At 44.3% G+C, this 27665-nt stretch overlaps 3 protein-coding genes across 7 annotated transcripts in view; 2 read left to right on the top strand and 1 right to left on the bottom strand.

The window, feature by feature from the left end:
- The window catches only part of LOC131888671 (partitioning defective 3 homolog), a 13735-nt gene extending 1222 nt beyond the window's left edge, over positions 1-12513 (top strand). Inside the window, exons 2-5 of one of the 3 annotated variants that reach the window (XM_059237592.1) lie at positions 3583-4027; positions 8176-8623; positions 9133-9612; positions 9688-12513. In XM_059237592.1, coding sequence (XP_059093575.1) covers positions 3635-4027; positions 8176-8623; positions 9133-9612; positions 9688-12143 — 3777 coding nt within the window. In that variant the 5' untranslated portion in view covers positions 3583-3634 and the 3' untranslated portion in view covers positions 12144-12513. Of the gene's footprint in view, positions 1-3582; positions 4028-7682; positions 7710-8000; positions 8019-8175; positions 8624-9132; positions 9613-9687 lie in introns of those variants that run through there. The other 2 variants (XM_059237600.1, XM_059237605.1) reach the window with 2 other exon arrangements.
- A 134-nt stretch (positions 12514-12647) lies between these two features.
- Positions 12648-14904, top strand: LOC131888695 (luciferin 4-monooxygenase-like). Its single transcript, XM_059237615.1, has 2 exons — positions 12648-14698; positions 14770-14904. The coding sequence occupies exon 1, from the start codon at positions 12655-12657 to the stop codon at positions 14317-14319; it is 1665 nt and encodes a 554-aa protein (XP_059093598.1). The 5' UTR covers positions 12648-12654; the 3' UTR covers positions 14320-14698; positions 14770-14904.
- Positions 14790-27665, bottom strand: part of LOC131888651 (neogenin-like) — a 37548-nt gene continuing 24672 nt past the window's right edge. For 2 of the 3 annotated variants that reach the window (XM_059237564.1, XM_059237572.1), the window contains 13 exons: positions 23223-23510; positions 20874-21101; positions 20331-20548; positions 20123-20249; positions 19727-19976; positions 19455-19590; positions 19230-19376; positions 18016-18516; positions 16606-17929; positions 15959-16138; positions 15396-15842; positions 15130-15326; positions 14790-15057 (listed from right to left, as the gene is read on the bottom strand). In XM_059237564.1, coding sequence (XP_059093547.1) covers positions 14938-15057; positions 15130-15326; positions 15396-15842; positions 15959-16138; positions 16606-17929; positions 18016-18516; positions 19230-19376; positions 19455-19590; positions 19727-19976; positions 20123-20249; positions 20331-20548; positions 20874-21101; positions 23223-23510 — 4163 coding nt within the window. In that variant the 3' untranslated portion in view covers positions 14790-14937. The remainder of the gene's footprint in view (positions 15058-15129; positions 15327-15395; positions 15843-15958; positions 16139-16605; positions 17930-18015; positions 18517-19229; positions 19377-19454; positions 19591-19726; positions 19977-20122; positions 20250-20330; positions 20549-20873; positions 21102-23222; positions 23511-27665) is intronic. The other variant, XM_059237580.1, reaches the window with a different exon arrangement.

Genomic DNA, 27665 nt, shown 5'->3' with positions numbered 1-27665 from the left:
CTGGGAAGGAAAAGACGAAGATGAAGATGATACAGAAGAGTGAATTAGATTCAATGGCCCCAAGAGGATAGTAGTAATAGTACTCTTGTGCTGTCTCGAGCTCATCTTCCTCTTAACATTCACAAGGGGTTCAGCCGGAAATTGGGCCGACAATGAACTCTTATCTGGTAAAGCATTATCTTTCAATGGGGGAGAGAAAGAACCCTCCAGATTTGGCGGATCCTGCCATTGCCGCACTCGAGAGGAACCTTTGGAGTAGCCCCCTCAACACGTTAGCATGCAGGAAGGACTTGGAGCGTCCAGATTTCTGAGAAACGTCTCAAGCAAACACTTGTTAAACGTGAAAAACACACGGGTGGGGTCAGAGACAGAAGCCCCTTTTATGCACTGCTATGTCGCCAGAATTGACCTCACTCTTTCCACTGTTTTGAGGGCGTGAACATCTTTTCTCCGTATTTTTTTTTTCTTGCTCTGAATTTTTTTGGCAGGAAGTCGAGAAGTCGACTCTTCTTCATCCTCGATGGATGAATGGATGGCACTCAACGTTTCCATAACATCCAGCCATGTCATCACCCCTCATTATCATTGCAGAGCCCCTCATTTACATGAATGACAATAGAAAACAGGTGCGAAGATTGGCTACAAAAGTAGATTTCTCCAATCTCGAATTGTTTCGCCGAGCTTTCTGAGAACGAACTAGTTCACTCAGGTTTCCCTGTTGGTGCTCCCTCCCGAAGATTTGAACGTCAGGTTGAGAGGAGTTAATATAGCTTCGGGACAGGCATTTCTAATAAGAAAAGACAAGACCCCACACATCTATCTCCAAGATGTAGTTTTCATTTTCCCCCTGTGAGCGAGAAAGTAATTTGTTCTCGCTAACACGAGATCTATGAGCTTTCCGTTCACATTATCCAAGGCTGTCACGCCTTCAAAGTAAATCTTGGTTAGAAAGTGATCAGGGCGAATTCCCTCCTCGTTTCTTCAGGTTTTTGGGAAGCCTCCGTTGACAGCATACGAGATCAAAAACGACAACTGGTTCGTTCGCGTATTTGCTGAATATCTGAACAAGGCAATGTAGCCAATCTGACGAGATTTGTTTGCTCGCGGAACTGATTTCACGTCTTTAGCATTAAGCGTTCGTTGGCTGATGCTCTTTCAAGGAAGATTCCATTGATTGGAATCATGCTTGAGAGGTATGTGTGGATAACATTCAGGAAATGTGGGGCTCTGGAAAGCGTTGCTGTGGTGCATTTCCATTTCTGTGACAAAAGGAGGGTGACTTGGAGAATAATACGATTTGCCCGGATCCTGTTAGCTGAGCCACCATTGAACGGACTGGTAGTAAACCCATGGACGTATTCGTCGTCTTGATTCCTTCCTACTTCTGGTCGAGCGTGATCAAGAGATCCAAAGACGCTCGTGGAGCTCTTGAAGCTTGCTTGGCATGATAGGAGGCTTCTAATTTGGTTCTTTAACGTTGTCCAGGTTTTACTCTGAGCCTCTCGCTGATGACTGACATTTTCAATGGGAAACGAGCACACATTTTTTTGCGGCTTTCAGTCAATCGAATGGCAGAACGCTAATTTTCCTTGTCGAATATTATGCAATGGGATGCAAACTGCGTGTTTACGTACTTCATAGACTTTGGGACATTTTTGAGAGATGGCAATGGAATTGATGTCACGGTTCACCTTCCAATGCCAATCAAGCATTCCCCGAGACCCTGAATATTTGATCGAGTCAGGGTTTTTCATGAATCCTCGTATGTCAGATTTCGTAAATTGCATTACACGTAGTCCGTCATTTTTTTTCTTTTTGAAAATGCACACCAAGCTCGTTATTTAATTAATGGTCCGGTTCGAATTTCTTCCGTTCCAAGCAAGAATTTTTCAACTAATATCCTTGGTTCAAAGTGAAGAAATTGTTTGCACTGGATTTCTAGAAGGATTTTTTGTCTTGACTTGAAATTGTTTTGACGCGACGTTCGAAAAAATGGCGGGAACTGAGCTCTTTAAGGAAAGGAAAGGAAATATTCGAGTTGGTGTTTCCTGTTTGTATTGATGGAGGAGATGCGCTTAAATTTCAACGAAGCTTAACTTGACTCTTGAACCAAACCCCTTTTTCCCAGGCCAAGCCAATTTGGGGAGTGTCCTCCAAGTCAAAAGTAATGGAATCAGTGTACTTACAGAAATAGATGTAATACGACTCCTTGGTCTTGTTTTCTCCTGCATTGAAAAATGTCAATTACGACACGAGTGCTCAAGGCATTGGCAAAGAGATATGAAAAGAAGGACATTGACCTGGTTCGTCAAAATCTGACTTTGTTAATTAAGCACTACGTATCCTAGATCTTGTTTCTTGTAACAATGACATATCTCATCAATGTACTGTACAATTCTTGTTTTCTATTGTCACAACATTGGGGCTTTGGCATTTTGTTTGGCTCTGATTAGATCAATGCCTTAAGGATCAAACCCATAACACAAGGCTTTTTGACGCTCCTCTAGCTGACGATCTCTGACTTTCGTTTCGTTTTCTCTGGCATTAAAGTAAAAGTAATTGTAATTTTGTTCCCCCGTCGACCCTTCCTTGCATGTCTCTGGTAACAATGTTTATGTCCAAGCTGAACAAGCCAAGTGTTCATTCGGTTTCGGATTACCAAACATTGGCATTTACTCGGCTTACCGGGATCCTTCTAAAGCGACGACTCAGCAATCGGTTATTTGAAGCTTCGAAGCGCTAGCTAGTATTGGTGCTCTTGAAATATTTAGACCACGCACGGCATATTCACATGTAAATCAACCGCTGCAAAATATGGATTTTCAAGGTGACTGATTGGACTCACAAATATGCAATCATCGTATCATCATCATCATCGTCATCCTCTGATCCTTTTGTTATGCTCATCCTTGAATTTGAGATCAAATTTGGGCCTCATCGGGTTTCCCATTGAACCAATGGGAACTATGCTAAATTACCCGACACATACGGCTCCATGCGCAACAATTCCCTTTATTGTGTTTTAACGTATTGGAAAAGTAATCTTCCACTCTGTTATCCAGCATTGACGCAATCCTTGCTCTGCAATCTCTCAAGGAAGGAGTTAGAATGGACTCGCTCAACTCTCACAAACAATCGGAACGAACGAATAATAATAATAATACTCATCCTATGGATAAGAGATCAAAGGGAGCATTGGAGAGGCCTGAAAGACACAATTTATTTTTGTACCCTCAAGAAACAACTTTTTGGTCAGAATTGTCTCAGGGTGATGTTTCCACGTAGCCCAAATTGTAAAAGACATTGTTTCATCGGTGTTCAGTTCACTTTTACGGCTTCATGCTTAGTTACTCAACTGCTTAATCTTCGGAGGCTTCCTTATTTCTCATTTGAATTGGTTCTCTGTTGTTGTGCAGCTCCCTAATCTCTCGGGACTGTTTTTCTCATTGATCGTGGGGGTTTCGGATTTTTAAATGCCAAATTTGGTAGCGTACCAACCACGATGGTAATCTTGTCCAGTGTCTAGGAAAACGAGTTCTCCCACCACAAATTATGAAGTAAGAAAAATCCTTCTCATTTCAGATCCACCCACATCTTGCCCACCTCTTCCGTGCCATATGAGATTCTTGCGACCATGAAATTAACCATCAGTTTCAACGGGACCAAGATCGTGGTTCCTTGTGGTGATGGCAACATCACCGTGAAGGAGTTCACCTCCTTGGCCACCACCCGCTACAAAAGGGCCATCGGGAAACATTATGACGACGACTACTGGGTGTCCATCTCGTCCTTGAAGAGTTACGAAGGTGGGATGCTGGATTCGGATGATCTCATTTGTGATGTCTGTGATGACCGAGAGCAACTCCAGGCCATCTTTGATGAGCAACACGCCATGGGTGGACATGGTCATCTAGGCGATGGCATGTGTAGCTCGGATTCGGACAAAGAGGCCAATACGAACTCATCGGCTTCGGGATCCACTGTTCGATTAGGCTATCCAACAAATAATATCTATCAAGAGCTGCAAGTGAGTGTGCCTTCAAACCGGTTTTTTTTTCAACTTTATTTAGCTAATTAGTAATGAGGCCCGGACTGGAAGTTAACTTTTAGGATATACAGTGTGATAAAAGAAAATGTTAAAACTAATCGCAAATGTTTCCCTCCAAGTGTCCCTTTTATGGCAAAAAGAAACTTCTTTAATGATTCAAAGAGGTTGCCTGACAAAAGCAATTTGTTACGTTTCCAAGAAAACTCCAAAAGTTAAAAGGACAGATGTTCAAGTTATATTTCAACGGTAGATCCGTTTAATAATCAGATAAAATGATAGCCGGGATTGCAAAAGTAAACCTCGAAACCCAAGAGGAGCTCTAGCGAGGACGAGAAGTCATGAGAACAAGACGATTTGTATATTGACGTCTACCAATGGCAAATGGGTCGATTTGGATCTTGACGAGAAGTCGAAGGTTGGATCTATGAATGGCGTTGCGAAATGGTCCTTTTCAGTTACACAGCTATCAACCCGAAACGCTTTGAATGACTCCTAGTTAGATCAATATCAAGACGAGAAATGAAATGCCCATTCCCAGACGGACAGGGTAAAATTGCGAGGGTGGACAAAGAGAAATGGATCTGATCCAACGCCCAGACAACCTGACCATATTGATGGTTGTTGATTGTCCTGGCCCTCGCAACGGTCATAAACTTTGGAGAAGAACAGGTAGCCATTATTATTTGGACCTAGCGACAAAGTGACTGGGTCTCTGTTACGAGAACCACTACAGAAGTGGACTGAGGAGTAAAAGGGAATGATTGATATTGGGATAGATGAGAAAAGTCGTGTCACATACTTCAAGCGGACTTCAGTTTGCGGTTGAACGTGTGTCTACGCATTTTTTGAAAAGAGTATGGTTAGTAAACGGTTGAATTATTTATGTCTTGCATTGGTCTATAGCCCAAGTTTTAAGGGTATCATGTTCCATTGTAATATGTGTGCCAAATGTCCAATTAGAAAAAAAATATATTTTTTTTTCTCAGCATGTCAATCCATTTATATAACGGTTTTTCACTGAAAGCTCTTCTTGCTTCTCGACATTTGGCCTGTAAACTCCATGGAGAAGTAGAGGATTACCTTAGAAAATAATAATCAGTTGGTCCTGGATGGAATCTAATCTAGCTTCATTGGCATTTAAAATTTTGAGCTCAACCCAGTGAAGCCATGAGGCAAAATTAGTTTCCATTTTAATCATTGAGAAAGGAATCCATGGGAAAGGGCATAATAATTTCACCGCCCGGCGTGATCCGTTCATATTTTGGTTGGCACCACGAGACCAAGTAAGAAGAGGAGGGAAAATGAATATCACCTCAAGGGCTAACTCTGATCTGTACCGCCAGGGACTTGCTACAACCAGCCACCTTCGACGACCATCCCACCTCCTACTCATGACTGAGGTACATCTAGTACTGTTGTCGAGGTTGACTTGATGTTGATGATGATGATTGCCCTTTGTTTCTCGTGATCTGCCATTCTGACATCGGTTCTTTTTGAAGCGCTTTATACGCTAGCGCTCTCTGACTGATACTGACCGTAAAAGAGATTAGGCTATATTCATTGATGAGATTGATTTATTAGAAATGAGTTGTACAGTGACGAAGACGGACTTGAGTGAGTGTCAGCAAATAGTGGGATAAAAGCCATCATCGAAATTCTGATTTTCACCCGATATAAAGACCTCTGTCAAGTGGACTGTACTCTAGAGGGTTTGTCACTTTACCATCGCCATCAAACAATCGGGATGGCTGAAGGTGATAATTCATCGTTCTGACGCCGTTTGAATGATTTTTTTTCTTCTTCTCCACGATGAGTTAGCAATCATCAGCCTTGGCTGACTATGGCTGACTGTATTGCTTTGCACCCTATTACCGTCGTGTTTATCCATGTTGAAAGCATCCTAGCAGGTTTCCCTTTGACGATGTGACCGAAAGCACTTGTAAATGAAATCATACGTAGAAACCCCCCCTCATGGCTCATTTCTTTTCTTCGTCGACCTCTTTATTAATGGCTTTTGTGGGCTTCTAATGAGGTTCGCGGCGAACAGAACGCACACTTGTGTTCTCGAACTACAAACTACCTACGAACCCCCACAAGATGGAAGTGGAAACTGCCATTGAAATGAAAGTTCATGACTTGCGTCGAAGAGCCTCGTCAAAAAGTACTCTAGCCACAGAGAAAGGGGAGGTTGTATTTTTTCCGTTTTCTCTCTCCCCAAAACCCCGCCCACCAACGCCATTTCAAGACCTCAAGACAGGGACAGAGAGTGAGGCCGAGGGTAATTATCAGTGGCTGGCGGCTGATTAGGACATCGCGACTGACTGAAGAGCTGACGAAAAGACGCAAACAAAAGCCATCTTTGTCGATGTTTCGGCCCAAATGGGGAGAGGGAGAATCCTTGTCGAACGATATCCATCCACTTTCAATGTGAAATATCGGTCTTTGTTTTGGTCCAGTGCCTGAATGACAAGGATAACCCTGGCGCGGACCACCAGGTCACGATCCAATTACGTTTTGAAAGGATGATCGGTGTTTTGTGCACCTCATTTAAAATCCGGGCCGCTTTGCCTTCACTTCATTTGAGAACGCTGTTGCAATCCATTAGCCAAGTGTGTAAAACGTTCATGATAATGATAATAATGTCGTTATTTGTTCTCACTTTTGCTCATTGCCTGATAATTGTCAATGTCATGGAGGCGGGATTATAATTCAGTCCTGATTGTCCGATTGTGCAAAATCACGAGGTTCCACTCGGTTTACTAGTCAACTGTCATTGCATCATATTGAGGTCTCGTACATAGAGTAGTACAGCATGTACTCTGCATGTGCACAGTATGACGCTCGTTCATTGATTTCGGCTCTTTTTTTCCCAGGCTGCCGCTTGAATTTAACCTCTCGTACGAACCTCTGTACGTTCGTTCGTTGAGTCAATCCTTGAAATTCTTTGACGCAATCACTTTGCATTCCAGGAATAATCACTCATTTCTCAGGCTGAGAACTTACACAAAAACACATCTAGAACAATGCCGTGACACGTTTCTCAAATTGTCATCCCCAAAAGCTATAGTAAGAAATGAAGACATCAAACCCAAATCAAAGCCGAATATGCAAATACCGAAAACTAGAAATCTCAAATGAGTCACATCCTCAAAGCATTCATGGCAAGGCAATCCAGGTACGAGAATGGCAGACCAACAGGACACTCACTGTCCCACGTTCAGTGCAACAATGTCTGTACATGCGTTTGATAAGAGCTCTCGTTTTGATAACTCATGGGTCAGTGAATCGACAACAGTCCACGATCCTGAACACGTAACAGTCTATTGGTCATTGAGAGTTTGAATACACAATCGTGTTCCCTCCATGTTTTAAGTGATTTGATACACTCGCTCCTGGAGTTTTTTGTAAGTTGTTTGCCTTACATCCAATACCGGTTTAGCCCGATTTGGCAGGACTCGAGTCTCTTGCTTGATAATACAATTATCTGTAACAAGGCCTACACGCTCGTATGTAGTGGTGTAGTATATCGTTGGACGGTTCAATCTGTGATAATTGTTTGAACAAATTCCCAGTGTTGACGACCTTCCGATGATGGAGGGAAGAGATGTGCTTTAGGTAGAAGCTCTGGTGCCAAGCATGATCGTGAAGGATGATCAGATTTGTAAGTGCATGCAAGCTCTCGATAAGTCATTGGTGGTTGAAGAACGAAACCAAGTTCTGACCTTCGTCGAGTGAAGCGAATAATCGGCGGGGTTATTAAGTGGTGGTCAAATGGTGGTGGCCATTCTCACTTTTCCACTTGATGGATGTGAGCCATTCGAATAATTACGCAGCACACAATCATAATTTCACCACTCATTCACTCTCATCGTGGGCGGGGTCTCACATACTTGCCATGTTTACGAGCACTTGTCAAATGACTCTCTTTGTGCTGGCTGCTGTGTGCTCTAATAAAAGTACCTTCATCTAGGTAGGCTGCTTGGTTGGACTTCCAGCAACTTATTAGTAGGCGAATGCAACTTTGTCAGAGGCCATTAAACTCGTTTAAGTAGATTGCCCCGACGATTTCTCCAGTCTAAGGCAAAACATACCATCATCCGCATCATTCGATCATCTGTTGTTTTCAGGTGAGACGAGGGAGTGATCCCGCTTTGAACAAAGTGGTTATCAACTCTCCGGCCGGAGATCGGCCCCAAATCACTCACCATCACGGAACCCTCCCACCTCTGCCATATTTGTACGGTTCCACGAATGAGCCTCGAAGCATGACATCGGAGGAGAACTACGATTCTCTCCCCGATTCCCAGACCTTCGATAGCAAGTGCTCATTACACGTACTTCGCCGACGAGAGCCCTTGGGAGCGAGTGCCAATAAGCCCGATAAGAACAAGGCATTGGAGGAGTTTCCCAATGCGAGTAATCACCATTTGGCCTCGCACCCACCCACGGGAGGACCCGACAGAGACGAAGGAAGCCTTATGAGTGGAGGAAGAGGGAGCCATCAGTCCCACACGGGATATCAAAAGCACCAAATGGCACGGCCAAGTGTGGAGGTCATCATCGCCAACGAAATTGGTAAGCGACGAGTTTTATGAGCCTTGGGTGGGGGACATTTTTTTGGAATACTTGGCCGTGAGTCATGACGGGTTGGGTTGGAGAGTAATTTAGGATAATTGGGCGTGACTGTCCGTCATTTTTTGAGAGATGAACTAGCCTGGTCACAGACCAAAAGGTAGAGTGGTCTATTTGGTCATTTGGTAGGTGACAGAGCTATGTAGAGTTGCCATGACATTTTACGATGGGTTGTGTCTGGTTCCGCTTTACAGTCGCCCCAAAATGTGCCTTCTTTCGAGTGTTCATCATGACTGGCATTAATTTTGGACAGAGTCGCCAATTAAGAAATGATTCCCATGGATTTCCCTCTTATCTCTCTCTTTCCTTTCACACTTGGCGAATGGTTGGTTGGCGAAATGACCAACAACTAAGTCCCACTGACGCTACAATTCACTCAGTTGTCATTGGTGTGCTTAATCACAAGATTGTTGACAATCTCATGGAGTGGATTTCCATTAAATCATTTGCAGGTCCGCTTGGAATCCACGTGGTTCCATGTGATGACGATGGGCGACTCATTGTCCAGGGAATTGAGCCAGGAGGTCGGGTGGATCGGGACGGTCGTTTGGCGGTGGGGGACGAGATTGTCGAGATCAACGGTTACCCGCTCACCACCGTGTCCTTCAACACCGCTCAAGAGATTTTCAAAGAGGCTCTTTTCGCTAAGGAGCTCCGTGTCCAAGTGATTAAAGGCGTATCTGATGTGTGTGCCCTGAGTGATAGTGAGAACAAAGAGAACATGGATCGGAATGGAAAAGCCGACGCTCCACCTCCTCCAGCCGGATCCAAAGTGACGACGGCAGTTCAAGCCAATAATACTCGGAAGATTGGCAAAGTGTTGAAAATCACTCTGACCAAAGGCGCGAGTGGCCTTGGATTTAGTATTACGACGCGTGACAATGCACCGGGTGGACAAACGCCGATCTACATCAAAAACATCATGCCTAAAGGTGAGGAATCAATATATTTGTTCCCGTGTATGGGTGGTGGAACATTTCTCTTACGATTGATTTGCCATGTTTTAGGTGCCGCTATAGAAGAAGGAACATTGAAGCCTGGCGATCGTCTCCTGGAGGTCAATGGTACCCAAGTGGATGGGATGAGTCAATCAGATGTGGTAGCCTTGCTAAGAAGTGCCCCAATGAATGCAGAGTTACAAATCATCGTGTCCAGGCATGGCACCGTCTCCGGTGAAGAATCTCAATCTGGTACAATGAAACTCAAGCCGAAGACCGATCCACTACCCCCAATTCCCGTCCAGGAAGAGCCCGCGGGTCCAACGAGCAACACCTTGAACCCGGAGACACTATCCAGACCTCGTAGTACATCTCCCAGCAATTCCACGGATAACTACGAAAGCTACGACTCGGAGAACAACTTCCAGTTCCCTTGGAAACAGCGCGAAATCCTGACCTTTGACATCCCTGTCCACGACACAGAACGTGCCGGTTTAGGCGTGAGCGTCAAAGGCAAGACCTCGACCAATCGAGATGGGAGTGTGACCGATCTTGGGATTTTCGTCAAAAGTGTCATCTACGGGGGAGCCGCATCTCGCGACGGTCGATTAAAAACGAACGATCAATTGGTGAATATCAATGGTCTGTCCTTACTAGGCAAGGCCAATCCTCAGGCGATGGAGACGTTGCGAAAGGCCATGCACGAAGAAGGACCCATGCCAGGAATCATCACTCTCACTGTGGCCCGTAGATGTGAAAGTGATGATCCGGACTCAAAGGTTCCCGCGGAAAAGGTGAAGGACGAGCGTCGGGACTCAATCTCAAGTCAAGTGACGAGTTCCTCAGATGATATCGTGCGACAGTACAACGTGTCGCCGCCCAAATTCAAGATGCCATCTTCACAAAGCCATCCGACGGCTTTGAGCTCTCAGTTAAAGAACACGAGAAATCCAGTGATTGATCGACTCATGGGTAAAGAGTCGGCCGGCATTGTACCAAATAACATGCGCAATGAGAGCTATTATATGGCGACTCATCAGGATACATGGAGTAATTCCATGTTCCAAGCTCAACAGCAGATCCGCTCAGGCTCGAAAGAGGCTTTTGATTGTCCTACTGTCCACCAAGTGGGACCTGAATCGGTCATGATTGAACAAGATAACAATAGCACCACGGAAAATTCGAGCAACAAGACTCGAGAGAGTCTCACTTCCCTGCTAGAAGGAGTTCCTGGATTTGCCCGGGATCAACCTGGACGACAAAGTATGTCCGAGAAACGTCACGCCACTTTGGATGCCAAATCGACGGATACCTACCAGAAGCGAAAGAAAATGCGCGATGAGAGGATCAGGCAACAGCTGGTGACACAAGAGGAACAGCGTCTGAAGTGGAAGAAATCGGCAAGTGTCGAATCTTTGCACACTATTGGACAGCAATATCTGTCGGACGAAGAGCGCGAAGCTTTAAAAACCCTCTATGTGAGAGCAAACTCTGTCAGGGTCTCTCGCAGTCGAGGTTGTAATGAAAGTTTTCGTCAAGCCGTGGATCGCAGTTATGAAAGAGAGCCCGGCCATGTTGCCAATGACGACGGTGAAGATTTCGAGATCCAGGACGATGATCCCAAAGAGCAGAAGAAAAAGAACCGAAATTCTCGGCTCTTGAGGAACTTCGGCAACATATTTAGATCGAGTGGAAGTCGCAAAAGCGACAATCGCAAGTCAATGCCACCCAACTCCGACACCTTCTTAGCCCATACTGGCCCCAGCACGTCCTCAATGCCCCTCAGTCATTCCGTTCCGGATTATCAGTCTTACAACAAGAGCAAGAGTGGAGGAGACTTGCCACAAGCGCCGGATTTCGTCCGCCCGTACCAAAACCATATGCCACCTCCACCTGGACCAGACAACTATGATTACCTACCAAGTGCCATGATGAGACCGGGGAGTCGAGTTGGGATTGCGGATCCAGGTCAACTTTCGGCCACATCCGATTATGACGTCATTCAGCGCCATCTCCACCGGTCCAGCCGACATTCCAATTCAAAAGGTTATGTTGGAGGAAGCCAATTCTCTAATACAGATATCCTGTGGCGACGCGAGCAAATCCGTAGCTCCAATCATAACCGGTCTCAAAGCAATCCTTCACGGGCTAGACCCAAGTCAAACTTCTACGAGTACGATCTCTGGTCGGCTGGCAGCCATCAGCAATTGGGGTCTAATTATCAACAGCAACCACAACAACTTCAACATCCTCCTCAACAGCCTTTGTACAATGCGCCGATCCCGCCCAAGAAACCCACTGGGCGTGCCATCCAAAACCACTTCAACTATGTGGCCACCGCTATGACGGCCAACAACCCCTATTTCTTCAATGATAACACCTACATGATGCAACCACCCCAACCCTATTTGCACCCGCACCACCCGCAGTCCGTGATGCCTTCTCGAGCTCACATGGCCTCCCATCGATACGTGAGTGGATCTTCAGGGATACCGAATCGAACCCATTTGCCCAAGATGTCATGATGAATTGAGCACTATCAATACACCGAAACTATCCAAGGGACCTGCCGAGAACGAAAGAAGATGTTGATACTGATAATCTCACTCCACTCGTATGCCATATCTCTATGAACTTCATATTGCTATTTAAAACCATGCCTCTTTACATTGTGGGTAATGTTCACCCATTTGCAATTGCAATGTACTTATCGTTTGTGTTATTTTCTCAATTTTGCACAGGTTTTTCTAACTGATCCCAAATCAAATGGGAAGTAGAGAAAAATCAACGTCCATTCTTTGCCAATTAATTGACCGTTTGAAAAATATTCAATGAAATGACATCGTGTTACAAAACTTTGCCTTTGTACTATTGTCCAATATATATCGTACCAGATATCTCGTTCTGATTATTGAATTCGTCCTTAAAACCTGTTTGAAATTGGGTCTTCTCAGAGGGCTAGTCATTGATATCTTGTCTTCTGATTTTCAAAAATTGTCAGTACGTGATCTTTTGTCATAGACGACGAAAGTAAACATGCCTATCGTGCAACAAAAAGTTCTGTCCTCAAAGGATGTTTTACCAAACGATATGAAACATCCTACCTTGACTCACAACCACTTCTTAGACACTTTGTTCCACTATGTTGCGGATGAACTCGCCAAAAAGGGGGACAAAATCGTTTTGGAGGAGATTGAAAATCCAGATTTCCCCACCAAGCACCTCAGGTCCCAAAGAAAGTTATCGGAGCTTCTTCCACTTAGTGCTCAAATCGCTCAATCTTTGATCAAAAATGGATTCAGACCAGGCAATTACGTGCAGATTTCCATGTTTAACAATTGCGATTTCTTTCCATGTATCATTGGTACGTGGATGGCCGGAGGGATTGCCTCCCTCTCAGATCCGGGCCGTTTTCCCGAAGTTCTAGTGGAGCAAATGGAGCTCACTCAGGCCAAATTCATATTCTGCTCTCCTTACAATTTGGAGCTGAATAAGAGAGTGGCTCAACAATTGGACTTTTTCACCAAAGTCATTGTCGTCAATGGCCATGGTGTAGGTGACATCTCCAACTTGCAAGCCTTCCTGGCCGGGGCTTCAGACAATATTCCTGACAAGTACAAACAGCGGAAATCTGATGATCCTTGTGTTATCGTTTGGTCCTCCGGAACCACAGGAAAACCCAAAGGCGTACAAAACTCTGTGCAATCTCTCAATGGGATCTTTCGCCACCATCTCTTTGTCCCCGATGAGGATGAGACAGGGAAACGAATGCAGCTCAGTGCTCAATGCATGTTCCATGCCACTGGCTTGTATTTCATCTCCAACATCACTAAATACAGATCCAGCTTGGTTTTCTTCTCCTTGGCGGTCCCAATCTCTACTGAAACTGTCATCAAGGCCGTGGAACATCACAAACCTTCTGCACTGTTCATGGGCTCCCATTACTTCTCAAGGCTAGCAGTTTTAGACCATGGTCAACTAGGGTTTAATAGAACGACCTCAGTCCGAAGAATTGTCCCGGTTGGTTCTCTAATCCTCTTGCCTTTAATTCCTCGTTTAAAGCGTATTTTTCCTAATGCGGTCGTCGTGAATGCCTTTGGAACAACAGAAATTGGCGGAGTGGCAAAAGGAAACAGCTTCGCCAATATGGGGGAGCTTTTGCCAAATGTTAAGGTCAAAGTTGTGGACCTCGATACTAGAGCCCCTCTCGGACCCAACCAACCAGGAGAGTTGATGGCCTTGACGCCAACCATGTTCAATGGCTACCTCAATCTTACTGCAAAAGAAAATCAAGCAATTTTTGATGAGGACGGTTTTGCCGGAACTGGTGATCTGGTCATTTACGACGAACAGGGAGATTTGCATTATTTGGACAGGATAAAGGCTCTCATCAAATACGGCAGGCATCGTGTTTGTCCCGGAGAAATTGAGGAGGTCATTCAAGAACTTCCAGGCGTATTGGAAGTGGGCGTGTTTGGGATCCCAGAGCCTGAATTCGATGAACTCCCTGCTGCTGCAGTCGTTCTAAGCACGGGGATAACTACTTCCAAGCAATTCATTATTGACCACGTAGCCTCAAAAATGGAAGATTCTAACCGGTTGAGAGGAGGAGTGTATTTTGTGGATGCACTTCCACGGAACATTCAAGGTAAAATTGTTCGAAGAGAGATCCTGCGACTTTGTGGCTTGGATAAGAATTGAGGAACCGTATCTCTCGTCTCTGTATCGACCTGATATGTTATCAGTATCACAGTGTTATGCATGCCGCGGTCAGTTTACAATGTTTCATATATCCATTCAATATATTTCGCATTTGACTCAAAATGATCTATGATAATTTGAGGTGTAAAAGTAAGAACAAGTGACAAGGTTCATGTTGCCTTTCTTGTGGTATTTCCTCATTTGACTCCAAATCAAGTTCATACTAACTTTAGTAATCCAATCGGTGATGTGGTTTTTACGATCGAAATTGAATCCGAGTCAAATGCTGAACCATCAAGTAAAGCAACAGCTTTGGAAAAAGTTATCAAAATGAACACATGGGAGACGTGAAATGACAAAGATTGTTACAAAGGCCCAGGTAACCGGAGATTTTCTAGGGCTAAATTTCACGATGCAATACATTGTGGTAACATGACGATTATTTTTTAGACTTGACTTGATTTTGAGGATTGGGGAAAGTGATCTGTATGAATTTTTGATCATGGACGAGAAGGCGAACAGAGTAAACAAGAAACGGGGACACATGGAAGGATGGATATCAAAGAAACAACAGCTTTGTTGACATCAATTATGAAAGGATTGCTATTTTTGACTGACTCAGCATGGATACCGATGAATATTGGTGCCTTGGCTTGACTTTGAGATCGTGTTGAGATCCTTCATGAGCCCTTCCAAGTTCTTCATTTCTTCTCTGAGTTCTTCTGTACTCAATGACGGCTGCAAAGAAACAACAAAAATGCAATCCAAAACTGTGTCACCAACTCTCGAATCAAAGGCAGAAAAACTTACTGTGATTTGATGACTTAATGAGTTGAGGATATCAGGTGATCGAATCAATCCGAGAGCCGGAAGTTGCCCAGAATGCATCGGTGTGCCATCTGGATCCGCTTTGGAACTGCATGAATCACTGGATCCAGGGGGAGAGGATGAGGATGCGAACCCGGAAAGCAGTGGCCGTTTGAACGGACTCGTAGGTTGAGGTCGAACTGAAATGAAAGCTACCTTTGATAACTTTGATCCCAAAGAGAGATTCAAGTCCATCCATCGATTCTTACCTATGTTCTTTGGTTGTGGTTGGTGGTGGTGATGGTGGTGTTGGTGATTGGCCCCAGGGATTATATGGGAAAAGCTCTTCATGGGCTGAGAGTGGTTTGAACTGGATTGTCGGCTTCCTCCCGAGGAACTGTCACCACTCGAAGTTGACATTGCCGAGCTCAGGTAGGTGGGAGGTAACATGGGCGGAGCCACTGCAATTGAGCAAGTCCCGTTGGCCATGCCCATTTGAGAGCCACCGTCGATTGAGGAAGCAGTGGTATTGGCACCCCAGCCAGAATTGTCTTCTATGGTGGAAGGCGCATCCGAGGGAGCGTAACCCGGAGGGGGGAGATCGTCAGGCGAACCCAAGGGCGGAGGGGGGTTCAAACTGTACTGAGAGCGGATATAGGTACTTGAGGTGGACCCGGGGGCTCCGTTTGGTTGCCCGGGTATCGATGATGCCACAGCTGGAAGAAGCATACTGGTTATTGATAAACCACTTCTTGTTGAGTGTAACATGGCAACATAACCAACTACACCCGCGAAAAAAAAGGATTGAAACCCAAAAAACATAAAAACTCACACTCATGACTAAGGTATCTTTGGACTCTAGGCTTCCCATTAATGGCAGCAATCTTAATACTTGATTTATTCGAGCCATGGGCAGCACCTCCTTTGATCCTCTTTGACTTGTTGATGGAAACACCCCGACAAATACTCGAACCCGCCAACGAAAAAGAAACCTCGGACTCGGTTCCACCATCTAAACGTGAAGGAAAGCGAACCAAAGAAAGCGTCAAGCCAAAAAAAAGGAAATTAGGGAATTTATGCATGCACACACACACCCTTTTAAGCGATGTAACACAATCGTCGTATCAAACTAGATCTACTTGGATAATCTAATAGGTTGATTGTTATTCTCCGTTTTCGGTTTCTGATTAGCAAGTGTTGATAAAATGCACCGAATGCAAAATTGCAGTCCATCAATTCGGTTTTCATTCCTTAAGCAAACAGTAAGCTCATTAAATATACGTAAATTGTTCAGAGCAGTGGTGTAACCTGTTTTACAGGCAGAAAATTGAAGCATTAGTTACTGCACTCGCAAATATCCGAAACCAGAACTCCGGGTAATAAGATATACTGTAATTGCATCGGGTGAACAAGTATGACCGTGCATGACAATCGACCTAAAGATTAGAGAAGTGTGAAAAGAAAGATGAGTTTACTTACCAGAATAGGCCATACCATAACCACGACCACGGTCTATCGAAGACATGGACCGACCACTGGCATAATCGATCGGGGTGGACCGAGCTATGGACGTTTCACCAGTCTCGTCCGGGTCCACGTCGGACATGGCTTTGAGTTCAAGTTGATCGTGCCCAATCCAAAGATCGGGTGGAGGTGGGTTCAACTTGTCTCTTTGGGATCCAATTTCACCGTTGAGATAGGGTTTATTACCATTATGGTTTTGGCGCTTATTTCCTTGACCAGAAGGTCCTGGAGCGGAACTATTGCTGCGAGTACAACGGAGCACCACAAAAACGGCTCCAATGACGACTAGAATAATGATACCCGAGGCCACACCCGCCACTGCGTACAAAATCACCGGCGAAATCTCTTGGTTGGCTGGATTGGATTCTGAACCACTATAATCCCCAATCATGCCCCTGGGGGTGGTGTAAGAAGCGACAAGACTGACTGGACCGCTACCCTTACTATTCCGGGCGCTGATCTTGAAGAAATATTTGGTGCTCGGCACGAGGTTGGAGATGGTGGTGGTCGTATGATCCCCAAGCAACGGCTTCACATACCAATCCCGATCCTCGGCCCGTTTGTCGATGGTGTAATGAATCACATAACCGTTGATTTGGCCGTTGGGGATTTTGGGTGCTCTCCAGCTCAAAACAACGGTCTCTGGATCGCCAGATTTGGACCGCAAGGACAAATCACGAGGGGGTGAACCCGGAGCTGCCTCTTCGGTGTGGTTCAACGCCACAAGACTCCATCGACTTTGTCTACGGCCTTTGACAACTTTGACGGTGAATTCGTATTCCGTACTGGGTCTCAAATTGTCAATCATCACGTTCAGATCGGTCGAGTTTCGATATTCGTGCCGGGGTTTGTTGGTGCTTAAGGTCTTGACAGAGGTGTACCGCACAATGTAATACCGATGATCCGGGATCACTTGGTTCTTAGGCAACGAAGAGTCCAACCAAGTAAGCAATGCTGTTTTTGACGACAAAATTCGTGCGTGAAGTTTGATGGGGGGAGAGAACGGGGACAGGGGTTCGTCATGAATCTCGTCGCTGGTGCGAATGGTCTCATAAATGGGTCGACCATCCCCGATGTTGTTGTAAGCTCGTAAACTAATCACATATTCGGAGTTGGGCTTCAACCCTTTGATGGCAAAGTCCCTCTGTTTGTCGTCTACCACCTTCGTATATTCATCTGGGATGCCTTTACCCCAGCCAATGGTATAACCTCGAACGAGTATCTTGTTATCTCGAGGAGGTGTCCAAGAGATCTCGATCCTGCTATCATAGGCCTTTGCCTTCAAAGAATTTGGAGGGTTGGGCACCACCGATTCATCCAGATCGGTGTCTCCGCCTTGGCCGTACAGCTATCATAGGCCTTTGCCTTCAAAGAATTTGGAGGGTTGGGCACCACCGATTCATCCAGATCGGTGTCAAAAGTGCGTTCCGACATCCAAGGTGTGGCTGGACCCGTTCCATTCACGGTAATGGCTGATATTTTGACCTGATACTCTTGGCCATTGTCTAGACCCGTGATGGCAAAAAGTCGACGGCTTCCGTCGGTGGTAAAGATGTCACTTTTACCCTTGCCTTTCCGCCTCCAGCGGATTTTATAGCCCGTTAAAATACCATTTTGCGATTCCTTGGGAGGAGGTTCCCATCGAATGATGAGAGACTTCGAGGAATCCGCTTCCAATGTCACATTTTGAGGCGGATCCGCGGGCACATCCGAGAAGGTCCGAGTGACGATCTCTTCAGAAAAGGCTCCCTCCCCATTGGAATTGAAGGCCGAGATCCAAAATGTGTACTCCGTGTACTCGCGCAATTCTGTGAGATGATATTGGAGGCTATTCAGGGTCATGGATTTCACTTCCATTTCGTCGTCCTGAAGATAAAAGAATTGTGCTGGTTAGGGAACTTAATCTGCCGAGGAACATGGAACTTCCTCCCATAAAATCTAGGAAACAATTCGGAGAGAATTCTTCCAATATCAATGGAAATAGACGAGCAAAAAAGGAAGAGAAGTGGGAGCAAGAAAGGAGAGACTTCGTTGTTCCCAGGGAATAATGGTCCGTCTGGAGGCCTGTGCTCCATTTATATTATGGGACGGGACGCAAAAACAGCTCCAAAAATTGAGGAGGAAAGGCAATTGAAAAAGAGAGAGAAAGAGAAAAAGACCGGGAAAGAACTCGTCCAACTCTTTGGAAAAAAAGATAAACATCTGCCTGAAGTCTTGGACGTTTACACTACAAATATACTCGTATCTCTCTCCGACTGGACATGCATTGAAAGTAATTTGATCCAAATGTAAGTTATCGGGAATTGTAAGTAAATCAAATTTAAAAGATAATAATCTTGAACAGCTGCAAGTCTCGTTTTCATGTAAGTAACCGACATTTGACAACACTAAGCCAGATGTGCTATCAACATTGTGTGGTCGTGGTCTTAGCATTGCTGGGACAGGCTTCCTAATTTGAGCTTCAATTCACCGAGATAAAACAGGTGGAATAGAGATCTCGATCTCGCCTGAGACTGATCCAAAGGAAACAAAAAAGAATCTCCTCCGTATAATCTTTTACTTCGCCCAACCAGTCTTACCCGTCTGTAGTAGAGCTTGTAACTTGTGACAAAAGTGTTGCTGTAGGATGGCTTTCCCCACGAGATCAAGATGGAAAATGATGACGTTGGACGAGCTGTCAGTTGAGAAACTGGTCCAGGAACATCAAGTTCGTCTTGTGTCGACACCTGGAGCAAAAACACGGACACTAGTTATGGCAAAATCAAGGATAGAAATTGTTCCCCAATCCAAATGTAGGTACAAACCTCCAAAGGTTGGGAAGAATCTCCAGCTCCATGCTCATTATGGGCGACTACTCGCATGATATATCTGGTTCCCGGAACAAGTCCCTGCACGTTCAATTCCTCAAGGTTTCCTCGAGTGGAATTTAGAACACGTTCCCTGCACGGATGAAGTAAAGAGGGAAATAAAATTTATTGAGATGGAAAGAATGTTCTTGGGGGACATTGTTCAAGATTTACGGCTCAAATAGGGATTTGAAGTGTGCTTATCTTCATGGAACACTTTTGGAACTCACCTGTTGGATCCACGTTCTTTATAGTAGACCGAGAAACCTAAGAGAGGTCCATTGGTCACTGCAGGCTTGGTCCAAGAGAGGGTGATGAAACGCGCCGACACAATCACGGCCCGAATATTCGTGGGCGGAGAGGGCGTGTCCCTAAAGACGAGCTCACCTAAATTGGAACGAGATTTCTGGTCAGGTTGGGACGCAGAGGGGGTCCTCAGGTGGTTGGATGTAAACCCATGGTTGTTATAAGATTTGGAATCTAAGCACAAAAATAATGACGAAAAAAAGAGGAAAATAAGACAAAAAGGCACGTAGAATAAAAAAGATAAATAAACATAAAAATATACCTCAAACAAAATTAACTTTTAAGCTAAATACTTGAAGCTGAAATGCAAGCTATCTTACCTTGTGGTTTGACTAGAAGCTGGGCAGAGGCTTGAACATTTCCAATGGGATTACTGGCCATACACTGATAGAATCCAGAGTCAAGCTCTACAAGACCCAGAATTTTGAGGTTGGACCCACGGACAATCTAAAACGAGTCATTGTACGTATCATTGTCAAACGCATGTCAAAACCGAAAGGTCGTTTTGATCTATTGCACAAAGCTTACCTGGAAGTACTCCGATTCTATGATGAGATCACCTTTTTTATACCATTGGACCACGGGATTTGGCACTCCGTAAACCTCGCACTCCAGTTCAATGTCGTCTTTCACCACAGCCGCTGTACTTTGGGGGGTGCGAATAAATCGAGGCTTAACTCGAACCTCTAAAATCGATCCAGCATCAACTGAGTCCTCGGAATTTTCTGCTCGACATTGATAAGTGCCTACGTACAGACAATGGCAAAATTAGATCATAAACTCATGGTGAAATGTTGTATTTGCGACTACATTCATCTGAGTTATTTTCTTCCGCCGTGCTTCCTTAAGCTCGTGAGTAAAAGATATTTCATTGAATACAAAAGTGCTGCATTGCTTACATACACTCCTTTTCCTCAACCTATTTCTTGCAATTGTGGTTCAATAAGAAAAGAAAGTAGCAGAGCAAGAGTCTTAAGTACTCTTCTTTCAGCCCACGGATCACCAATTGTTGAAACTGGCTCTTTGGAAGAAATGACAAGAGAAACCAAGGACTGTGATGCTCGCACGTACCTTTATCGTTCACTTGAACGTTCTTGATTTGTAAGCTGCCCGATCCAATCTTGGTGAATCGCGAGTCCAAGTGACTGAGGTCCACGGTGGATCCATCCTTAAGCCACGTGATGAAAGGTTTGGGGATCCCATTGGCAGCGCAATCCAAGGTCAATGTTTGGCCTTCCTCAGCTTTCAAGTTCTTTGGTCTCGCGATGAACATAGGTGGGACTGGGGTGTTGCTTAAAACTGGAACGAGAAGGTTTGCTTGAACTCCCCAAGAACAAACGTGATCTTTTTGTTGGGAAAAGGCCCTTTTGGGATTAATGTATGTTGGGTATGCTGACACTTCACGAAGGTTTCCTTTGCGCCAAGGAAAAAAAACGAGACCAGTTTTTATGGTGTTTTGGCCTCTTTTCGGTTAACGTCTTTGGAACTCTTTTGGCTTTGACACCCTTTTCTCGATCCAACTTGATCGGCGTGACCTTTATTTCGGTACAAAACGGAGAAAAACTGTTCTTTATCCAACAAACTTTGAGTAAGCTGCCATCTTCATCTCCCCTTGCTGGTCATCAAAGTTCGACAAAATAATAACGGAAAAATTGAACCCATCTTTTTTTTCAACACGAAATCAGGGATGATGAGAATTACTAGAGACTTTTTAACAATAAGTAATTTGAGAATGAATCAGACCTATCTTTACTATGCCAAAAGGTATCTGCCAAATTATTGGAGGGATAGACGAAAGGGAAACAGCACGAAATTTATCACAGTTGTTTTAACAGGATATAAATGGAAAAAGAAGCAATAAAGAGCAACATGAGGACTTTTACTTGTGAAAATGAAAGACTGTTCTACAGAAATTTCTGGAGAAAACGAAAGCTTTGACTATTTCAGACTCGACCTTGTTCAAACAGACTCGATTCTGGTCAATTTCTCCCAAATGAAGTAAAATAACTCATCCTCAAAAGGCTTGAAAAGCCATTCCCCAATCTAAAGACCATGTATGTATGAACCCAAACAGCAAGACATGTACGTCACTCTCTCGCCAATATCTTGTCTACTTACAAGATAAAGGCCTGGAGCAAAGACGGCCTTAGTGCGGTCATTTGATGACTATCCGTCAGTCGTATATCCTGATCCAAAAGGCCTTGCTGGCTGCCAAATCGTTTGAGTGGAAAATAGTGAGGGTCTAAGGGCGTTTTTCACCCTACAAAAAAAAGGACTTCTTGGTGATCTATCAGAGTGCCATTTCGAGTCGAAGTTGGGATTTTCAATCGAGTAAAAGGGCGAGGTTTTAAGAAGTCCACATATCTTCCAACACATCTTCGCCTCAAGCTATTCGGCCTCTATGGCCTTGCCAAAATTGACCTCGATTTCTCGGATGCCAAAGCGAGTAACCATTTTTCGATTCAAAGCCACCCTCACCGTGGAACTTCCTTGTTCCCCTTTGGAGGGCCAAAAACCATCACGGATTCGATGCTATTCAGCACAATCTTGCCCGCGCTCTACCAAATCTGCCTACATGGAGATAACGGCATTCCTGTGGAGGGATATGCCGGACATTACTATTGCATGCACTATTGGGACGAGATGGTGTGAGAGAAATTCCCATCAATGGAAAAAGCATCAACCTGACGAAACCTGATGAGAAAATCTCAAGAAGCCTGCCAAAAAAGGATACTGATTGCCATTGCAACAACATCAACCAAGGGTGGCCAAAGAGGATCTCATTTACATAAGTTATTTCAAGGAGTGGATGGTTGATAAAACTAACTTCCATGACAAATCCTTAACGATCGTCTGTTGTTTCATCTCTCACTTGAGTGAACGAGCACAAAGGACACGGAATAACAAATGAGCTCTTTCCATTCGTCAATTTGCATTTCTTAACATCGCCCAGACGGTCTAAAAAGCACGATCTCCAGTTTGAAATCTGTATTTTGTACGTAGTCTTGTCTCCCAATAGTGTAGAATTAGAGCCATAAATCAAACTCGCTCGTTTGGCCCTTCCAAGGGGCTGCTTGTTTCATGAAGAGGCTCTATACAATGGATACCCACTAGCTACCTGTGTGTGTCTCACACGAGAATCTCGGGTCCACTCTTAGGTAGTACGCACTTTCAAAGGGAGAGCGAGTAGATGGCTTCGATTCAAAGGAAATGCCTTCTATCTAGCTGAGTGAGAAGGGAGTTAATTAAAATCAAATTTATGTCGTAACAACCGTGATCCACCAACAACAATAACGAAGCTGAACTGATACTCTAAATTTCTAAATTGAATGGGCTCCATCTCCATCCTCTTTCCATTTGTTTTGAGAGAGCTTTTTGTGCGTATATGACCTGACCAATTTTTACTTCGGATCTTCTTACCCATGTCTAAATTGAGTCGGAGATGTCCGATCTGACTCAATTTCCAAGTCTCTTCATTTGAGGCGTTGCAGCGATATTCAGCCCGATCTGAAATGCGAATATCAGCGATCGCCAACATCCCCGAGGGCAATATCTTCATTCGATGGTCAAGAAACAGGTTCTGATCGTCTTTGAGCCAGACAATCTCCAGATCAGTGTGGTCCAATGATGTCATGGAACATTGGAACACCGCTGTTTGGCCCAGAAACACCGTTTGATCCTCGGGCTCGGTCTCAAAACGCGTCAACTCTAAAAGAAGAAAGAAACCAAATTCGCCATTTTAAAGGGTGAGAAATGTTTGGGAACTGTCGGTTGGCACCTCTGGACAGAGTCGAGGGGAAATCGTTTAGCTGTCATAGCTTGATTTTGACTTCCGGACTTCGACTCCCGAGGAAGCCTCACTTACAAGTCCCAGAGAGACCCCCTTCCCTCTTCAATCCTTTTTTGCCATCACCAAAATGTAGAAACTGTTTGCCAAAACTGATCTAATGAATGTCAGTATTTGTTTATAAGAACGGTCCTAGTCCAGGCTTGAAGGTAAGTGAATGCTATTTTTCCCCCCAGATCTTCTCCTCTCGTGTTTAATCGGCCTCACAGTTGAATCCTCGGCATGAAAGGATGAAATGGCTTGGAAATTGGTCATGAAGAAGAGTCTGACAAACTTTTGAATGAGCCTTCCTCCTTCTTTTTTTGTGAATGAAAGGAACTTACTTCGCTCCTAAGAAATTGTCCCCTGTACCTTGTAACCCTGGCTCATCTGCAGGGATGGCAAAGGTAGCCAGCGTTATAGGGGGAGGGGGAAAACTCAAACCACCCTTATTTCACCCCCAAATGCCTTTTCATCAATTCAATTCACACCCATCGTGTCTAGAGCGAAAACACGAGTGATGGTGAGCACCAGGATGTAGGGCAATTGGGGGTTTTAGTGATTGAATTTCAACCGTCAAAGCATATATGTATTTTTTGATGCTTTGACCGATTTCTGAAGCCAAAGAAAAAAGCGACTGAAGCCGAGGGTAATACAACAAAAAGGGGAGGGGAAAGTCTTTTTCATCCCCTTCCGTCCGGAGGGAAAAACTATAGCAAGAAACGGAAGTCCAATGAATTTTTTGATGTCCTACCCTGCCTTCAAAGACAACATATGACAAAAGGAGAGGTTTATACTTACATCTAAAAAAGAAATCCATATCTTAACACGCAATTTAACAAGTGAGAGTTCGAATGTTTTTGAGTGTTCCCTGCTTTAAAAGAATGCCCTTTAATACAAATTTCCGTTTGGAGCAAATGTGCACAATTGATGACACGATATTGAACTGAATGCAAATAATCCCGTCCTGATTAAAAGGATTTTTTTAAATTCAAAATTGAAATGAAGTTTGTATTCCTAATCAAGTCACATCTGAATGAATAGTTGAGACCAACGATGAATCAAGTTGGTAGTTTAAGACGGTTGCTCACTGAGAAATTGATACCATTTAGATGAATGTCAAAATCGAAGGAGACATCTGTTTTCGGATTGACAGGACTTTGTTATAAAGTGTCTCTAAAACAAGGCAAAAATCTCACCCCCTTTAGATCATATCTAGCAATCCACCTACCTACCTTACAATATGAGGAACGGCAGGGAAAAGTGCCAGAACTGCCTGAAGTCAGGATCCACTCGTTCACAGCTTACTCTTAGGGCGAGCAAAGGGGGAAAAGTTGCGTTGTGCTTCTTCACTTCACTTTGATCCGACAAAGGGAAAAAAACTTTTCATTTGCAACCCTACTTAAGTCTTCTTCTAATGTAAAACCAGGTACTTTTCTTACATACAGGTTCATTTGAAGACCATGTTAGTGACCCAGCCTCTCCTCCCTGAGGTAATCCCAGCAGGATTCAAGATGAGCCAAATAGGGACTTACGGGCACCCAAGGGCTCTCTGGAGAGTTCTTGCCTCAATTCCTTCATTTCTCCACCACCCCAAAGAGAAACACACAGAGAGAGAGCGGCCTCCCCCAGAACAGACAACGGGGAAAGTGTCGAGGGTCCGAAGAGGGTGCATGGAACAAAATGGGGTGGTGAAAGGGGTCTCTCGTCAAGTGCAGACGAAAGTCTGATAGAGGATTTCGAGGAAAATATTGGATTTAAATTCGATTGTTGTTCCTTTTGGAGATGAGCAGGGGAGGGAACAAGTCCAATTCATAGATCGAGAAGGAGCCAAAACGAAGCGAGGAATCGATCAACGAAAACAGTTCAAGTGGAAATTGTCAAAGCCCTCCACCAAAAAAAAGTTTCTTTTCCGGGAGGACAGTTCCAAGTTTTTTCTCGTGGAGTATTCTGCCACATTTTTGGGGGCTAGCCAACCCCCTTCGTTGATGAAAGATGTCTTGTGTAAACACTCGGTACAATCTTGTTCCACATTCTTCTAAGGCCAATAAGTAGTACTACTAGTTACTACGTAAATGGTGTTCTCTGGGCAAATTTACACAAATAAGTGGGTGCAAGAGGGAAGATAAAATTTGTTGCTCTCTCTCTATCTCTCTTCTCGAATCTTTGCTTTAATGAAGGGAAAAAGAACTCGCCCACATTCAGGTTCCAGGTTCCAAAAGACAGGTTCCAAAAGACAGGTCCCTTTCCCAAAATAACCTTGGCTTTCTCTTTTGACGATTTGTTGCGACTGATAAACATTGCTCTCAAAGCCAATCCAACTATTTTCAACCACAAATAAATGCCTTTAATCAATCTTCTTTTGCGAGGTACAAAATAATCCCACCAGTGTATTCTACATTGGACAAGTTCCTGGTTTTCAAACATAGCTTAGGTAAAGAGAAACGCAACTCTCTAGAGCAAAAGCACACAAGAGTGTCATAAAGGTGGCTCAAAGCTGTGATTTTGTACAAAATGGGTATTTTGATTGAGTTTTCAGGGGATCAGGAAGAACGGCGAGCGAGGCGAAATGTGGGTTTCCAACTTTGAGGGGAAAGAAAGGGGGTGTCAAACCGAGTGAAGGAATTCCCCAACGGGAAGTGCACAACATGTCTTGAAAGTCTTAAACAAATAGGACCACCACCAAACAAGAATAATCTGCTTGAATTCGGAACTACTTCTCAAGTACACTTATTTTAAGATTAATTGTCCTATAAAGAGAAAAAAAGAAGACAATACTCTTTCACCTACGCTTTTTAAATAGTCAGTCGTTTTTGGGTGTGGAATGTTTGGTCGGGCGAAGGGCACAAAATTGGCATGGAGGAAGTAAAAAAAGTCGAGTCAAGACAAATTGCAAAGAACGATGGGGGATTCGGACAAATTGAATCACCCTCTTGACTTTTTTGAACTATTGCATTTTCATATCATATCACTAATTGAAGCCACAATTCTAGATCCCCATCCCCACTAAGAATATTCCTCCTCGCTCCTGAAAAGGTTCAACATTAATCTCGCCTCGTCCGTCTACCTATCTCTCCACCTTGTTACACTCATCCCCCTTTGAGCATTCACGTATTGTAAATGCATTCTAAACATGCCCATAACTCAGTTCACAGTCTCCCCACCACCCTTTCAAGTCCAATACCCGGGGGTGGTATCTTCGTCACGTGGATTTAACCCCCATAAAGTGCAGGAAACCGACGGAGAACACCCACCCGAATATGGCCTTCTCAAAAGCTAGAAGGGTTGTCGTTGGGTGATGAGTGATGATGCATTGTTACGAGCATGAATGTATGAACTATGGATGGGAACGACAACACCTCGCCCAACGACGAGGGTGCATTTCCATCACACCACGAACAATCCATTGTCAATACTTTCAATTCCGCACATCCAAGATTTATGCCTCGCTTTCACGGGAGAACTCGAGTCTTGCGTCGGGTCCTCCTTTTCACTCTTCTTTTTTTGGAAACCCTGATATCAATCATCATAACCTTGATATATTGCGGAACTATTACGGCAAAGGAGAGCAGACCTTGGTTTTAGAATGAAGTAAGATTAAAGGTGAATGTAGGTTCTTTCTTTATGCTACAGACTAACGAGCTCTTCTAAGGCAGGGCTGTTTCGCTGTAGGAGAAAGTCGACCTTGATCAAATACTTGGTAGTGCTGTATAAAGAGTGAGTGATCAACTGATCATATTCGATGGAAGAGAGTTGACTGATGAGGCCCATAAAGATCAATTGATCACGGAAACGAGCAGCTCAATTAGGAATAAAGAAAACGACCAATTGCCAAGAAACTATTCAATGCTAAAAGGCAACGTGAGTGAGCATGTGTCTTTTTTCCTTTTTTCAAGGTATTCGTTTTTTTAGCCTGAAAAGGAAGTTCCGCATAACTTTTGAGTGCGTCGACAAGTTTTCACGGTCTACTAAGTTGCCGAATGTTTGGAGAACAGGGCCTCTACGACTTCCCAAGGCCTTATTTAGTTGTTTATTAG

Source organism: Tigriopus californicus, chromosome 1 (assembly GCF_007210705.1).
Source record: "Tigriopus californicus strain San Diego chromosome 1, Tcal_SD_v2.1, whole genome shotgun sequence".
NCBI classification, from domain to species: Eukaryota; Metazoa; Arthropoda; class Copepoda; order Harpacticoida; family Harpacticidae; genus Tigriopus; species Tigriopus californicus.
Note: the sequence above shows the minus strand (reverse complement) of the source record. Positions and strands in the feature narration are given on the sequence as shown.